This window comes from Pipistrellus kuhlii, unplaced genomic scaffold, assembly GCF_014108245.1.
Source record: "Pipistrellus kuhlii isolate mPipKuh1 unplaced genomic scaffold, mPipKuh1.p scaffold_m20_p_4, whole genome shotgun sequence".
Lineage (NCBI taxonomy): Eukaryota > Metazoa > Chordata > Mammalia > Chiroptera > Vespertilionidae > Pipistrellus > Pipistrellus kuhlii.
Genome location: NW_023425540.1, coordinates 73,773,428 through 73,790,382, shown reverse-complemented (window position 1 = coordinate 73,790,382; position 16,955 = coordinate 73,773,428). Strand labels below are relative to the sequence as shown.

The 16,955-nt window shown below is 57.7% G+C and overlaps 1 protein-coding gene across 3 annotated transcripts in view; it reads right to left on the bottom strand.

Annotated features, from left to right (window-relative positions):
• The window catches only part of GTF2IRD1 (GTF2I repeat domain containing 1), a 95,430-nt gene that overhangs the window by 22,065 nt on the left and 56,410 nt on the right, over nucleotides 1-16,955 (bottom strand). For 2 of the 3 annotated variants that reach the window (XM_036410069.2, XM_036410072.2), the window contains 8 exons: nucleotides 14,579-14,626; nucleotides 13,034-13,099; nucleotides 11,854-12,037; nucleotides 7,381-7,430; nucleotides 7,108-7,164; nucleotides 5,636-5,719; nucleotides 4,275-4,458; nucleotides 3,706-3,734 (listed from right to left, as the gene is read on the bottom strand). In XM_036410069.2, the coding sequence (XP_036265962.2) occupies nucleotides 3,706-3,734; nucleotides 4,275-4,458; nucleotides 5,636-5,719; nucleotides 7,108-7,164; nucleotides 7,381-7,430; nucleotides 11,854-12,037; nucleotides 13,034-13,099; nucleotides 14,579-14,626 (702 nt within the window). The remainder of the gene's footprint in view (nucleotides 1-3,705; nucleotides 3,735-4,274; nucleotides 4,459-5,635; nucleotides 5,720-7,107; nucleotides 7,165-7,380; nucleotides 7,431-11,853; nucleotides 12,038-13,033; nucleotides 13,100-14,578; nucleotides 14,627-16,955) is intronic. The other variant, XM_036410071.2, reaches the window with a different exon arrangement.

Sequence of the window (16,955 nt, the reverse complement as noted above, 5' to 3'; positions counted from 1 at the left end):
TGGGTCTCTCTGATAACAGCCCGTGCTTCCTGTGGCTGACACGCTGCCCAGAGATCACCGGCTATTCCTCCACACGCCAGGGCCCCTGCTCACGTTCGCCTCCCCCGAGGCCTGAGGTCCTGTTCCAGTATCCTGCCCCCCCCCCCCCCCACGCTGTCCGGTGTCAGGCTTCCGTGGTTTTCTCATGGAAGGTTTGGAACAGCCCTTTCTGGGGCAGGATCAGCACTCAGTGACCTCCAGTGAACGCTCGGTCTCCCGTGAGCCTGGGCACCTGCCCAGCCCAGCATGACAAGTGGCAGGAGTAGGCTTGGAGCTGGCCGACGAGCCAGTCTGCCTGGCCCCTCCAGGCTGCCACCCCGTCCGGCGTGCCAATGCCTGGAAAGGTGCTGGCAGTTCCATCCCTGAGGGCCGGGGCCAGGGCCACGTTCCACCGCCTCTTCCAGGCGGCCTGCCATCTCCTCCCACACCACGTGGGCGAAAAAGCATTTCCAAGGCCTTTCTCCGCACACGGAGGAGGCAGAGGGAAGGCCAGTGGGTCGGTGGGAAGGCCGACCGGCACAGTGACTGGGGGCTGGTGGCTGAGGTTCAAGAAGCTGCTCAAACAGCAAGAGGAGCTGCAAGCTTTCTAGTTGGAGAGTGAGGCCCGGTCGGCGAAAGCGGCCACCCCCGGAAGGACCCAGGAGCCCTGTGGTCTGGGCGACGGCGGCTGGCCGGCCCTCTGCCCCAAGGGTGTCTCCCTAAAGCCTGACCCGTCACTCTGCAGTGACTGCTCTGAGTTACGTACCCCCTGCCCGTGACCATGGCCTCCTGACAGAACGCAGGGAGCCAGGCTCAGAGCCAGCAGTTCCCTCACTCCTGCTGCGCCACCCCAGGGAATCACTGATGCTCCCGCTGTCCGTCCGTAAGCCGGGAACGGAAACGGTGCCAGTGCCAAGCGCCGCACTCGCACCCAGCACACCTCAGGCGTCGTGACTTTTCTCTGCTGCTTTCCAGACTCATTTAAAACGCACAAGCCCCTTTCAGTCCTCCAGGGGACCCTTCCTGCTGGGGAGGGGGCGCTGGGAGCAGAGGGGAGGCCGAGAGGAGGCCGAGGGGAGGCCGAGGTGCGCCTCGCTACGTTTCCAGTCTTCATCAGCAGAGGGAAGGCTGGCCACGCTTCCTGCTGCTGCTTATGGGATCGGGCCAGCATTGACACCAACTTGGGCTGAAATCCAAGTCAGGGCAGGCAGTGGCAGGAAGCTGACTCAGGGGCCCCGGGGCTGATGTCTATCAGCCCTGGAGCCAGGTGAGTGATCCACAGGCTGCCAACCACGGTCCTAGAGCAAGGCAGCTCCTGGAGGCCAGGCAGCCGGGGGTCGGGGGTCGGGGGAGGGAGTGGGAGAGTGGCTGGTGGTGCCAGGGAAGGTGTGTTCTGGTCCCCAGGGCCAATGTGAAGGGAGTTGTGTGCCCAGCCAGTGTGGGTCAGTGGTTGAATGCTGATCTATGAACCAGAAGGTCAGGGTTTGATTTCCGGTCAGGGCATATACCCAGATCGTGGGTTTGATCCTTAGTAGGGGGTGTGCAGGAGGCAGCTGATCAATGATTCTCTCTCATCATTGATGCTTCTGTCCATCTCCTTCTCCCTTCCTCTTTGAAATAAATCCTTTCTAAAGAAGAGGGAATGTGCTAATTGACTGTCCCGCCCTCAAAGATGGCGGTGCCCAGTCCCCTCAGTCCCATAGGGGTGCTTGCCTCCAGAGTCCTCCAGTTCCCTCAGCCCCCCGGCTTCCCAGGGCTGGCCCGAGGCACAGGCAAGCCTCAGATGTCAGCTGCCCAGCCGCTCAGGGCTGGCCCAAGGTGCAGGCAAGCCTTGGATGGCAGCTGCCCAGCCGCCCAGGGACACCCAAAGCTCAGGTAACCAGGGCCGGCTGAGGCTTGCACTGCCAGCAGTGGCAGCAGCAGAGGTGTGATGGGACATCACCTTCCCCTGATTGGCCGGGTTGCCTCCCACCCCTGAGGGCTCCCGGGCTGTGAGAGGGGGCAGGCTGGGCTGAGGGACCTCCCTCCGGTGCATGAATTTTTATGCACTGGGCCTCTAGTAAAAAAAAAAAAAAAATATATATATATGGTGTATATATATGTGGTGTATATATATATGGTATATATATATTATATACAAATATATAATACGTATATTTAAAAAGGCTTAAAAAGAGAAGGGAGCTGTACAAGTCCATATGCCTATGATGTTCTCATGAGCATTTGAGCATTCATGTACCCGCCCTGCCGCCCCCAGCCTGCTTCCTGGTGAACCTCACTTCCACTGTGGACATATGAATTAGGGGCCCCCAGTTCCACCTCTCCCAGAGGATGGGCCTTTAGGCCACTTGCTCGGCGTGTGGGGTGGCACATCGCTGAAACCCTGAGCTGTTTTCCCCGCGTCTGGCTCTCACACCTAACTCATAGGCCCACGGCGTTCACGCGATGCCTCCTAGTGTTCACTGCTGAAACCCTCGTTCTGCAGCACAGCTGGTCCCAGGAGGGCCTTGGAAACGTGTGTACGGTGAGCCCCCAGGAGTGGGCCTGACCCCCAATCCTCTTTGGTCGGGGCCGCCACAGCTGCCTTTTGCTACCACTTCCCCCAGCTCCACCTCGGTAACGTCATTGTGCCGTTTTCACACCTCCGAGAGCTCAGGGAGCGGGGTTACCGACCAGACACCCCCTTTCCCTCCCCTCTCCAAGACTTGGCTTCTCCCGAGGCCCAACGGGAGCCTTCCTTTCCAGGAAACCTTCCCCCGTCACCCCCACTCTCGCTTCCCTCCCTGGGGGTTCCCCGCAGCCTGACAGCGGCTGCCACATCCCTACGCCCTCAGTTCGATGGCCTCCTGACCCTTCCCCAAAGCCACCGAGCCAGGCCTGGGCGCAGGGGGCGAACAGCTCCCGGGAGCAGGGGCCAACGCCAGGCAGGTGGGAGCCACGTGCTATGACCAGGACTGTGAACCAGACCCCGGGGTGGCAGGCTCTCTCTGGTGTGGGCCTGCCACGGCGGCTCACCCACTCCCTGCACAGCCACAGGCCGGCTGGTCTCCACGCCCGCAGTGCCTTCTGGGTGGGCACGGTGTGGGGTGAGATGGCAGGGCTCCTCCTGTCTCTCCATACACAGGCCCTGGCCAGCCCGGGGTGCTCACAGGTGACGATGCTATCCCCACAGGGACAGCCTCTGCACATTAAGCATTTGGGAGGTGCAGGACAGCCATGGAGGAGATGGAGGGCCTGGGTGCCTTGAAAGGGGTCAGGAGAGGCATTGTGCCATCTGAGGCTGGGCAGGCGCCCCCTCCATCTCACCGCCAAACTCTCCGAGGTTAGAAACCCCTGCCACCAACCTCAGCTGCTCACCAAAGGCGACCAGGGCCCTTCCACCAGAGGGGTGAGGGGCACAGACCCCCATCCTTCCTCCAGAACTCTGGCTGCACAAAGCTTAAGTCACAGGTGCTACCCACTACCCCTTCCTCTGCCTCAGGTTCCAGCGTGGCCTTCCTCCTGCCTCCTGGAATAGTGCCCAGGGAGGTAAAAGACAGAACGGCAGGGGCCTGGCTCCTGCTTCAGGGCCCCACCACCTGTGTCCCACAGCTAGCCTGGCTCCAGCTTTGGTCCCAGCACCATGGCCGGCCCCCCATGCCAAGCAGCTATTCCCCCCAACTCCCTCCGCCAGCCAATGCCTCTTACCAGGCTTTGGGATGAGTCCTTGGAAAGGCCTGGAAGAGAAGCAGAGAGGGGAGTGTCAGGGGAGGGGCTGGGAGCTCATCAGAAATGCTCGGGGCATGTCTAAGACCTACGGCATCAGGATCTGCCATTTGAACAAGATGGGCAGTGATTCGTGTGCCCGGGACACTGCGCAGAAGACGGTGACCAGGGTCTCCTGCTGGCCTTGCCCTGGATGGATGTGACCTTGGGCAACAAGTTGTCCCTGTCTCCTCTCCTCTGAAGTGGGCTTGATGCCTCTCCCAGGGGCTAGGAGTGCAGTGGGCAGGTGCTGTGGGCAGGTAGAAGGTACCCATGAAGGCTGTGCCTGCTATAGTGGTTATGTTGTGGTGGCTGGTCTCTCCTCTGGGGGCCCTCTGCACCCCGGCTGGCTGCAGTCCTCCCCCCAATCCCCCAGGACCCAGGATGACACTGGGACAGCTGCACCGTCCTACAGGAAGGGCAGGACCACCCGGAGGAAAGGCCAAGGGTGCCCTGTGCAAGCCCCCACCCGCGCTACCATCGCCTCCTCTCCCGGCCTCTTCGCCCAGTACCTGGTGACTGTGAACTTGATCTTGTCAGCCACGGCGAGGATCCGCTCCAGGTTTTGGGAACCAAAGGTGCAGGGCTTCCGGAACGGGATTCCCGGGGGCAGCCCCTCGATGATCACCGAGCCCGGGTTACTCTTGATGCGCTTGTAGGGGACCTGGACCGGGTACTTGATGCCCAAGGCTTCCCCTGCGGATGACGGACGGAGGAAGGGTCATTGGGAGCCAGAGGCACTGGTGGTGTGAGGATGGAGGTGTGTGTGGGTGCTTCGTGTGGAAGAAATCTGCCATGTAGTACCAAGGGAAGGCACCATCCGTGGGGGACTGGGAGGGAGGGGACCTCGGGGGCCAGGTGTGTGAGTCTGAGCAGCGGGCAGGGGACGTGTAACTGCGGCTGCTGGGGAGGGGGCAGTGGCTAATAATTCTCACCCAAAAATCTGAAAGCCCACCTAGAGCAGTGTTCCCCAAAGTGTGGTACGCGTACCCCCAGGGGTACGGGAAGAGTTTGGTGGGGGTACGCGTTGCACCGGAGTTTGGTGGGGATATGCACTGCACCGTGCTTATCTGCGCCTAATTCTACGTCCTCATGAGGACGAGGGGTACTCAGCGTTACGGAAATTATAGAAGGGGTACCCGTATGTCAAAAGTTTGGGAAACACTGACCTTGCGAGCAGGGCTGCCCTTCCCACAATGCCTGAGCACATCTTAGCGCCGCGCACTTTCCTCCAGGACCAAGGCCAGGGCCCAGCCCAAGAGCATCACTCTGGCCTGAACCACCATCCACCCCTTGCCCTCTGGCATTCACTTTCTTCACAGCGTACTTCAAAAGCGCAAAGTGGCGCGTTATGTCACTCTTCCCAACAGAACACAGCGCTGACACCACGATCAGCTCCATGGGGTCTCTCCTCCCTCCACCTCCACCTCCACGTTTCAGCACGCTCCCCTTCTAAGGATAAGCCCCAGGGCCTTTGCACATGCCATTATCTCAGCTGGAATGTCCCTCCTTAACTATCATTCAGTTCTCTCTTCAAAGAGGCTTTCCTTGGCCCCCGATTTAAGGTAAGCACCCAAGCTATCCTCTCTGGAACAGCCTGCTCGTTTCCTGTATGATCCTGGGAGAATTCCTCGTGGCCATTAGATTCTGTGTCGTTGCTGAATGTCTCTCTTTTCCCTGACCCACAGGGCCCACGAGGGCAGAGACTGTGCATTCTCTTCATTGCTGCGTCTCCAGGGCCTGGTACCCGGTAACTGCTCCAGAAATACAAGCGGACGAATGGGTTTCTAGAGGTGACCACTGCAGACCTGGGGAACTCCTGCCTCTTCCTCCCACCCTGCCCGCTGCCCTCCACCGCGCGGCCAGGGCTCACCGTATTTCTTGTTGAACAGATCCTGGACCTGCTCCCTCAGCGTGTTGGCAATGTCGATCCGGGAGAGCCTGGCATCATAATTCTCTGCAAAGTGAGAAGCAATAATGGATTGAGGCTGTTAAAAGGCACTTAGTGACTTTTAAGGACTATGATTTTCTAATTATGGGGACCTCCTTCTCTGGCAATTATCAGATCCTTGGAGTGAGGCCCTCGGGTCCTTCAGAGCTAACATCTCAGCAGAGGTGCGTGTTTTTCCGGGAGGACGCACACTGTGACAACAGCAACAAGCGAGCGGGAAATGGAGTTAATTGTTGACATTTAAAAAGCACCACAGAGATAAACAAGCCCGGAGGGAGAGACGCCACAAGGAGGGCCGGTTCCTGCACCACCTGTGCCACGGCGGGCTCAGAGCAGGGACACACGAGCTCAGGTGACCGGGCGGCTCCCAGACGGGCAGGGAGCTGGCCTAGCAGCCCTCCATGGTCACTCACTCACCCCAAGGGGGTGTGTTAAGGAGCCCGTATGCCAGCACGTGCCCGGATGGGCCCTGCTCAGGGGAGATGATAGCCTGGAACTGCCTCGTGAGAAGGGAAAGGCGAAGGAGTGGATCTGGACCCCAGTCCCCCATGAGGACTGGGTAGGAGGGGCCTTGGGGTGCGGAGAGAGACTCCAGTCCCCGCATCACAGAAAGCCCCAGCTGCCGGGGAAGGAGTGAGTGACGGCAGTGAGCAGCCCCCCTCTGGGATTTGGGTCCTACCTCTAGGGCTCCCCACCTCCGGGGCTGGCCCTCCTGCCACTGCTCTCCTTGACACGTTTTCTCCTCAGAGACACAGAGACCACCTAGGGCCCACCTAGGAAATGCCCACTCACTCACAGCCACCCTAGGGCTGCCCCAATAGGCACTCCGACGGGGTTCCCTGTTCCTCCACTGACGCTATACTTGATCTCAACCGAATGGTTGAAAAGTGATGCTGCACCCGCCTCAGAGCCTGGCCGTCCGGGTTCTGGTTCTCAGGCATGATCACTCTTCACGCTTCCCTTCCCTCCACACACCTCCTCCCATCCCTTCTTGGCTCAGCTACAGCTCCCCCTCTCTAGAGAGGGGGCGGGGGGGGGGGGGGCGGGCGCACTCGGGCCTTCCCTGCCCTTGCGACACCCCCTCCTCTGACTTCAAAGCAGCAAGAGCAAGGCTGACTGACTAATACAGAGTGGGCAGGGCAGCTGACTTCCCAGGTGGACAGTGGGCGGCTCCTGCACCCTGCGGAGCCCCCCCTTCACCCCCCAAAACCCCCATGGAGTCTCTCAATCAAAGCTGACAGGCTACAGCCCATCCCTACTGCCAGCTCCCCCTTACCCTGGCCCCAGGCCCTGGGGTTGTAGCCAGTCCCACCCCTAGTGTGGGCCTCCAAACCCAAGCCAGGTCAAGGTCATGGTGCTGGGACAGTGGACCCCTTCCTGAGCTGCAACCTTACCTTGAGAGCCCTGTCTCTTCAGGTTCTTGGCCACAAAAAGGTCCCCTGGATCCCTCTCTGGGGGTGGGGGAGGGGCGGGGGGCGGGGGAGAGAAGCCAGGGTGAGCAGGCAGCTAGCTCCTGAGACCCAGGGACAAAGGTGGAGCACACCCGATGGGGAGGGCAGTTGGGGAGTGTCAGTAGGGGACAGAGGAAGCAGGAGGGGTGGTGGCAGAAGCCTGGGACCCCTCCCACGCCCAGCCCGCACCTTAGCCCACGACCCTGTGCAGGGTACCTTGGCTGTCCGTGATGGGCTCTTTGACTCCTTCGGTGAGCAGCTCAGGCCTGGAAAATACAAGTGGGGCTATCACCAAGGTCCCACCAAGCCCCCTTCATCCTGCACAGGCCGCCCCTCTGAGCCTCAGTCTACACATCTGTGCAATGGGCTCTTCTGCCTTTGGACAGTCCAGGTCTGGGGCCCCTGCCCTTTTCCTTGCAGCTGTCCTGCTGACCCATGTGTGAGATCTGGGCCGGGTGTGTGTGTGTGTGTGTGTGTGTGTGTGTGTGTGCGCGCGCTGGGCTCTGAGGATTCAGCCGGGAGTGAGGCCAGCCGGGCCCTGGCCTGGTGGGGCTGACAGCCTCACTCTCAGTTCTAGGATGCTGCATGACTGCCGCAATCCAGGGTCAGAGCACGTGGCCTGGGGAGTCCCCAGAGAACCGGCTGTAAGTGTAGGAGCCACTGGGGATGACGATGTGGCAAGTTCTCGGAGGCACAAGGAAGGCCCGAGGTTTCTGGCTGAAACCTGAGAGCTGCCATTGCACTTTGGAGTCAGGGGCCTCGGGGTCCCGGCCAAGTTCTCCTCCACAAAGCCCTTCCCAGACATGAGGTAACTGCCCACATCCTTGAAGTAGCCACTGTTTCCATCATCCCATTCTCAGGACCAAGAGACTGAGGCATCAGGAAGGTTAGTAACATGCCCAAGGCCCCACGGCTCCAGGGGCAGAGTTCAAATAAAAGTGCCCCTCTCCCCCTCACCACAGCTTCTCCAGCTGAGGGACACCTCTGTTTTCTCATTTGAAATGAGACAGGAACCCTGTCCTGGCTCAAAGAGGGGAGCAAGCCTTACACATCCAAGTCTGAGGAGACAGCGCGGACTGTGGGAGTTACGTTGGCCTGGGCCGTGGGGGGTCCTGCTCCTGACCCTCCTCGGTGACTGTGGGACATCACTCTGCCTTCTGCGCCTCAGCCTCCCCATGAAGAGGAGGGAGAGGGAGTGGCGGGGGATCTGAATACAGTCAGGCCTTTTCCAGCTCCTGAGACCGTGGGCTACGGCAGGCTGTGCCTCCTCCGTGCTGGGCCCCAGGAGCCCAGCCCTGTGCCAGGGACTGAGCGAATGCCGATGCCTGCTGCCAGGACAGGCACCAAGCCCTCATTCGCGAGCCGCCTGACCTGGGGGCAGAGTGCCCTGAGAATCTGGCCTCTGGCCTCACTCCCTGGCAGGGTCTGTCGCTGCTCGGCCACGTCTGTGACGGAGACCCAGGTCTGCATCCCTCCCTTCCCTTCGGGAGGTTTGAAGTGGCTGTCCGTCACCTGTCCCACTCCTCCAGGCAGTCAGCTCTCCTCTGGCCGGCCTGCCCCCTCAGCACCCTCAGGCGGCCACAGACCCCAGACCCCCACCACCCGGCAGGCCCACGCTGGCTGGACCAGGCTGCACTGAGAATGGGGCATGAGAGTCAGTGCTGGGTGAGTTAGCCTGGTCCTAGTCCCTGGTTCCCGGGAGAGAACCTCTAAATCTCTGGAATGTCTGGAATGACAGGAGTGTCTTTGTTACTCCTGGCGAGCCTCTGGGATCACACCTATGTTTATGCTAATGAGCTGACTCAGGATTCAGGAAGAGCAAGCATGTGATTAGAGGACTGGGGCTCCCGCCACCTGACACCTGACTGCTGGTGGGGGCTGGGTGGGGTTGGCTGGAGACAACCAAGCCTACTGAATGCATCCCTGTACACACTGTGGGCACCGGTGCTCGGTGCAGAGGCCTGGTTCATGAATCGATGCGCTGATTTCATGGCAGAGGGCGTGGAAGCTCTGTGCCCAGTGCCCTCCCAGACCTCACCCCAGACCTCTCTCCAATTGGCTGGCCCTGACTTGTGTCCTCTATTTAAAACTGCGATCATAATGCAGCCTCCCCTGAATCCTGTGAGTTGTTCTAGCTAATTATTGACCCTGGGTGAGTCAAGGGAAGCCAGTTACTCAGAAGTGTAGACTGTAATACTTTATTATGGCAGCTCCAGCAAACTAATATTCACATATACATACATGCATACATGCACACATATGTATATCTAATGAGATGTATTTCACATAACATAAAATCCACTTTTAAAGCATGCCCATCAGTGGTTTTTGCTATATCCACAAAGTTATTTTTGTAGCCACACGTCTATCTAATGCCAGAACCTCACCTCCCAAATGTATCCTTTTTTATAAGAATTAATGAGAAGTGGCTATTTTTCACTTAATTGTCCCAGCAGGATTTCTGCTAATTTTTAAAAAGAGGAAATGCTCTAATAAAGACACTCGAGTGTTCACTCTCTCTCCTCCAGTCATCTCTAAAAGCCACCCCAGAAGGTAGTCTTCTGTCCCATCACCCCACCTGCTGCCCTGGATGAGGTTTATCCCTCTCCCACCGGAACCTCCTTCTTCACTTGCCTTCCAGGAAACTGGAATTAAAGTCACTTTTAAAAACGGCTACTGGCCAGGTGGCCCAGTCACTTAGAGCCTCATCTGGCACACCAAAAGGCTGCGGGTTTGATTCCTAGGGTACATACCTAGGTTGCAGGTTGGATCCCTGGTGGGGGAGGGTGCAGGAGGCAACCGATCAATGTGTCTCTCTCACATTGATGTGTCTCTCCCTTCCTCCTTTTCTCCTTCTCTCTAAAAATCAATAAAAAAAACATATCCTCAGGGGAGTGTTAAAAACAAACAAAAAAATTTGCTATGCTGTTAAAGCAATGGACTCCTCACACAGGTAACCCCCTGGATAAATCTCAGAAGCTAAGTGAAGGGAGCCAGATGCCCACTGCTGCACACTGTCTCGCTCCATTTACATAAACATTCTCGAAAAGGCAAAATGAGAACAGAAGGCTGCCCGGTCGCTGCCAGGGGTGAGGGCTGCCAAAGAAGGGGGCACGGGGAAGATTTTGGAAACTGCTTTGTATCTTGATCATGGTAGTGGTTTATATGAGACTATATGAGTTTGTCTAGTTCAAAGGGTTGTACATTTAAAAAAGGTGAATTTTATTGGATGTAAATTAAACCTCAATCAGCCTGACATTAAAAAAATCCCCCGACCAAACCCACAGTGACTAAGTTCTTAGACTGCCAGGTCCCCTGCTAAGCTGTGACCTCTACTGCCATCCTATGAAGTGGAACAGTGCACCCCACTGAATACCCCAAGGACCCTGCTGAAGGTCCCTGCGAGGAATGACTAAGACCCAGGAGACCACCTCTGACGTCTGCCCCAGAGCCGCCAGCCTCATGTACTTCTCAACAGAAAACAGCATTAAAAAATGCTCAGGTGCCCTGGTTGGGTAGCTTGGTTGGTTAGAGTATCATCCCAATATGCCAAGATTGTGGGTTCTATCCCTGGGTAAGGGCACGTACAAGAACAAACCAATGGCCCTATCCAGTTTGGCTCAATGGATAGAGCATCAGCCATCAGGCTGAAGGGTCCTGGGTTCTATTCTGGTCAAGGGCACATGCCCAGGTTGCTGGCTCGATCCCCATTTAAGGGCATGCAAGAGGCAGCTGATCAATGATTCTCTCTCATCATTGATGTTTCTATCTCTCTCTCCCTTCCTCTCTGAAATCAATAAAATAAAAAAAATCAACCAATGAATGCATAGGTAAGTGGAACAACAAAGAAATGTTTCTCTCTCTCTCTCCCCCACTCTCTTTCCCTTCCTTCCTCTCTCTCTCTAAAATCAGTAAGTTAAAAAAACGAAGTGCTTAGGAGCACAGGGGAGAGACTGCTTCTGCAGGTGAACAACAAGGAAAGTCGGTTCACATGGATTCGCTGTTGGTTTGGTTCCTTCCTTTGAGCCACCCAAGGGCTTCAGATCTGGGTTTAAGGCGATGGATGGGGAAAGCTGTCTCCAGGTGCACGAAGCCCCCTCAAAGCTGATAGCTCCAACTTCCTGTCCCCACTCTGACCCCTCCACTGAGCATCAGGGCTGTCAGTCCCATTACCCACCTGCCGTAGGTCCCTCCCTGAAAAGCCCAATGAATCTCAAACCTAACCCATGTCCGACCAGCTCTTTATTTTTATAATTACAATATATTTTTATTGATTTCAGAGAGGAAGGGAGAGGAAGAGAGATAGAAACACCAATGATGAGAATCATTGATCGGCTGCCCCCTGCACACCCTAGGCTGGGGATCAAGCCTGCAACCCGAGCATGCCCTGGCTGGGAATCGAACCGTGACCTCCTGGTCCATAGGTCAACGCTCAACCCCTAAGCCATGCTGGCGGGGCACGGCCCTACCTTTAAAAAAAAATTTTTTTTTTTAAATGTTGGTTTTCTACAGAGAGGGATAGAGAGCTAGACACATCGATGAGAGAGAAACATCAATCAGCTGCCTCCTAAACGCTGGGTATGTGCCCGCAACCAAGGTACATGCCCGACAGGAATCGAACCTGGGACCCTTGAGTCCGCAGGCCGACGCTCTATTCTCTGAGCCAAACCGGCTAAGGCAAGGCCTTACCTCTTGATGACGAACTGGATGCTGTTGCTGGCCTCCAGGATCTTGCGGAGCTTGGCGATCCCGAAGCAGTTGGGCCTGCGGAGGGAGATGCCCTCAGGCAGCCCCACCACGAACAGCTCCTCCGGGTACATCAGGAACTTGGAGTAGGGCACCTTGACGGGCTCCGAGATGCCGATGGCCTTGGCTGCAGAGACACAGCTGCTGTAGGCCCACCGGCCTCAACGCCAGCCTCCCCCGTCGGCACGGGGGCCACAGCTGCCAGGGCCCCTGTAGAGCCAGCACTGAGAGCTGAGTCTTTCTAACCTTCCGGAGAGGTGAGTACTGCTACCCAGTCCCCGGGTAGGAGACTCGGAGCCCAGGCGGGACGTGCCTCATCTCAGGTCGCAGAGCTCCAGAGGGGAGGTACGTGAATCCCAAACTCATGCTTGGTCCACGCCCTCACACCCAGGCAGCGCGGGAGAAACCACTGCCGGTGGGTGAGACCTGGCGGCGGCTCCACCCAAGGCCATGTGTCCCTCTGGTGCCAGAAAAGCCCTCCAAAGGGTCCTCGGCCACCATCAAGAACCCCAAAACTCTGTGTGGCCTAACACCCTGCTTTGGGGAGAGGACAGATCCGAGGTCCAGGCCAGGTGCTGCCACGGACTAGCTGTGGGGCCTCAGAGAAACCCTGTCACTTCACCAGGCCTCATTCTCCTTATCTGTAAAATGGGTATTAAGACACAAAGGATTCTGTGAGATGGGACCAGAGAACCTGTGAGAAGCACTCAGCCAGTGCCTGGCAAACCACAGGCGCTTACGTAATAAAGAACAGCTTTCTCTCCTGCCTCCCCATCCTCTCTCCCGGTCTCTCTAATAGGAAAGTCCTCGCTATGTAACGAGTCCTCCTGAGGACCCTGGACGACGGTGCCCAGGAGGACAGAGGGGCCTTCTTACCATGGAGTAAGGACCTCTCCCACCTGGGGCTGAGGCGGATGTGAGCGTGCGTGAGCCTGCTGACTGAGCAGGCCAGGGTGCAGCATGCAGAGGGTGGGGTTTCCCGGCAGTGCCTGTCATCCTGGGTGCCCCATCCCTTTCCCAGTGGGTGCCAGCCCCTCTCGGGCCTCCCCACCTTGTGCCCATGCAGGGAGCAGCTGGGACGGGGGCCAGGCCAGGCTGCCCGGCCCTGCCGTTCCTTGCTCACCATATCTCGTGTTGAAGAGCAGCTCCACTTGCTTCCGCAGGGGCCGGATCACATCGCCGTGGCCGTCTGAAAGGCAAAAGCAGCGTGGAGCCTCCCCAGGGGCAGCAGCGCCCTGCTTCTCGGCCCGGGCCCCAGCTCTGCTGGCACCAAGAGCGACCCTGTGGTGGGATCTCGGGATGGGGAAGGCCAGGTGACCTATTCCTTCAGCAATGGCACCCCCTGACGGGCCTGCAGCTCCTGGGCTCCAGCCCTGCTTGTGAAACCTGGTCCAGGGCGTCCCCAGGCTGAGCGGGGGTCTGGGAGGTTTTGTGGCCCAAGAATGACAACGGGCCTCTCCAGACCAGCTCAGCGAGTTACCTAACCAGCTAATAACTGACACGATGTTTTGGATGTAATTAAAAAAGGTCTGCTGCTGCCCTAGCTGGTTTGGCTCAGTGGATGGAGCACCGGCCTACGGACTGAAGGGTCCCAGGTTCGATTCCGGTCAGGGGCATGTGCCTTCGTTGTGGGCACATCCCCGGTGGGAAATGTGCAGGAGGCAGCTGAGCAATGTTTCTAATTCTCTATCCTTCTCCCTTCCTCTCTGTAAAAAATCAATAAAATATATTTAAAAAAAAAGAGTTCTGCTGCTTGCATCTATAGACGCTTGTGGGATACAAATGGCTAATAAACACTAAGCCTGCAAATCGAGGATGCTGCCACCAGGTGGCAGTGGACTTTGGCTAACACTGCATGGTTGCAGCTGCCTGGCCTGGTTTGGGGAGGTGACCCTTCTCTCCTCTGACACCCACTCACTCCACTGCAGGAGCAGACACTCCTGAGATGAACAGGCCCATCCTCACTCGCGCCCCCTCCCCTCCCCTTCCTGGCCCAGCCTCCTTCTCAGCAGGAAGGAAGTGAGCCGTGTTCCTAAGAAGGACCGTGTCTGATGGACACAAAGCCCATTTTGTGCTTTCAGGCCTACATTGTATTGTACTTGCTCAGGGAGACTGACCCAGACCTCATCCTTTAAGATCTCTGTGGATGATGTTGGCAAACAATTAAAAAATAAAGGGGAGCTGAGGCCGGTTTGACTCAGTGGTAGAGCGTCGGTCTGCGAATTGAAGGGTCCCAGGTTCGATTCCGGTCAGGGGCATGTACGTTGGTTGCGGGCACATCCCCAGTAGGGGGTGTGCAAGAGGCAGTTGGTCAATGCTTCTCTCATCGACATTTCTAGCTCTCTCTCTCTCTCCCTTTCTCTGTAAAAAATCAATAAAATATATATTTTTAAAAATAAAATAAAGGGGAAAAAATCTTTGTGGAAAGGAGAAGTGTGTATAATAAACACAAAAATGGAAAGCCTTGCCGTTTCCCTTCCAAGAAAGAGCTGCTGTACCTCTGACCAGGTGCCTCCTAGAAAGCAGGTCTGCAAACCTCCCCTCAGGTCGCCCACTGGACTCCCGTCCCCAAATGAGGTGTTGAAGAGAGAGAAAGGAGAGGTGAGGGGCAGGGGAGGCAGCAGAGAGAGGGAGGTGGGTGCCGTGTGGAAGGTTGTCGGTGCCTTACCCTCCGCAGGCCGCTCCTCTGGCCGCAGGTCCTCGCTGGGGCCTTTGTCTGAAAGAGAAGAGAGGATGCTGGGAAGCCACGGTCATCGCCTCCTGCACCCTGTGGTGCCAAAGTCAGGTCAGACAGGGGAGGAGCGGCAGGCTGGGCGCTTCGACTCTGGAGCACGGCAGAGTGACCCCCAGACGGGACCAGGGGTCTTGATTGAGCACAGGCATGCCGCCCTCAGCTCCATGTGAGGAGGGCAGCTTCAGAGACCAGGCATCCTTCGCGTTTGGCAAGCACCCCTGAGGGCCAGCCCTGTGCCTGCCCGTCCTTCCTACTACGCTCTACGTTCTGTTCCAGGCACCACGGACACGCAGGAACAGGACAAAGCGCTGTCCTCCTGGGATGACACAGACATGGTGCTGATGCCATCAAGAGAAGCAGAATCAGACAAGGGGACCAAGGGCCTGGAGCCATCCCAGGTCTGGTGGTTGGGGGTGGGGCTGATGAGGTGGCCCTGGCCACAGCCCCGGCTGCCAGCAGTGGGTCCAACCTTGCTTCCAGAGGCTTACCGCTCTCAATAAAAGGGCGCTTACTATCCACAGGTAGCAAGGACGCAGGGCAGCAAACGGGAGGTGGCTGCTGAGGCTGCATGGAAGTGTGTGTGGGGGTCCCCCTGCTGGCTTGGGGGAGCTTTTGAGAGTGGAGGCTTCCTGCAGGAAGGGAAGCCTGGGCCAAACCCGTGTCCAGGAAAAGCAGTGGGTGGGAGGGACACAGGAAGGGAGGGAGCACACAGGAAGGGGGCGAACTCTGCGGTGAGGGGTTTTGACTGGGGATGACATGGGAACTGTGACAGTGGAGTGGGGTGAACGGGCCGGGTCCCTGATGGGTATAGGCCCTCAGCAGCAGCCTTCATTGCTGGGGCCAAGGAAGGTCTGGGGCTTTTCAACATTAGTGACACTTAGACGGGAGCTGTGATGTAGGAAGCTCACTGGCGCCTTCACACACAGTGCTCAGCCCTTAAACAGCTCCTTCCAGCCCATGACAGGCAGCTGGGCTGGGGAATGGGGGAGCAGGTGGCCCCCAGCTCTGGAGAGCATGCAGTGATGAGGGATGCAGGGCGCTGTCCCCCCGTCCAGAGCTGAAGGAAAGGGGCGAATCCTGGGAGAGCTGTCAATGGTCAAGGCCCAATCACCGATGGAGGAAGGGGAGCCCGCACATCTGGGGTCATCAGATAAGCCTGAGCCTTGGGGGTCAGCCTGGAAGGAGCTGGAAGGTTCTGGAAGGTTTCTCTATGCAGCTGACTTGAAAAGGTGGAGGGCCAGCCCTGAGGTTTAGGCCTAACCTTTCCTCAGGGAAATGGACACTCTGCAGGGCTGTGTGTGCTGGGTCCACGTGACCGAGGAACTGGCTGTGGAGAAGAACCAGCAAACAGCTTGCGGTCAATGCCTTGGAAACAGCACTCAGCCAATGATGGTGTGTGTGTGTGTGTGTGTGTGTGTGTGACGTGGCAGGTCTCGAACCCAGCTCCCTCTTCACCCAGTGGCAGAACTAGTGACTCTCCTGGGCCCTCAGCTCAAGTGCCTGCAGCAGCCACACACTTGATAACACGACTGTGCTGCCCCAGCCCCACTTCCCTCCCGGTGGTCCCGGACCTCCTCCCAAATGGACCAATGCCCCACTCTTCTGCCATTTTCTGGGGAACCCTCTCATACGCTGGAGAGCGGGGCAGACAGGAAGACAGTAGTCTGGTGGGGACAGAGGGACAAGCGGAGCCACCAGGGATTCCTGGGCAGGTGCCAGTGACAAGGATCAGGAACTGTGTCTATCCTCAGAGGCAGAAAGCTGCCAGGTAGTAATGATGCCGCCCCTGGAAGTGCTCAGGAGGGGACAGACTCCGAGGCCAGGTCCCCCTCTCCTGTGCCTCAGAGTTCGCCAGGTGGCCTGTGAGTCACAGGAGAGGGGGACCTGGCCCCGGAGTCTGACCCCTCCTGAGCGGTCCACGTTGCAGTGCCAATCTGCCTCCTCCCCCCGCCCTGCCCCCCGGCAGTAGCAGCAGACCAGAGCACCAGGCCCTGACCCAGCCATTCACAGGGTCCCAAACTGGGAGTGGCTTATGGCAGCCTTGTTGGCCCCCCCACATTGGACTAGGTCCTCTCCTGGGGAATCTTTCCAAGGCAGGGGGAGACAAAGAAAAAAAAAATTTAATTTCCTAGCACACAGGGCAGGTACTTTGGGGGCCCACATTCTAAATAAGGGGAACGTGCCATTTACTCTGAACATTCCTGTCCACAAGCTGACTGCTCCCCATTTCAACACTGGGAAGCCGGAAACAACCTCAATCCGTGACCCAGGGCATGCCGACACGGCGGAGACCACGCTGCCGCACGGCTGT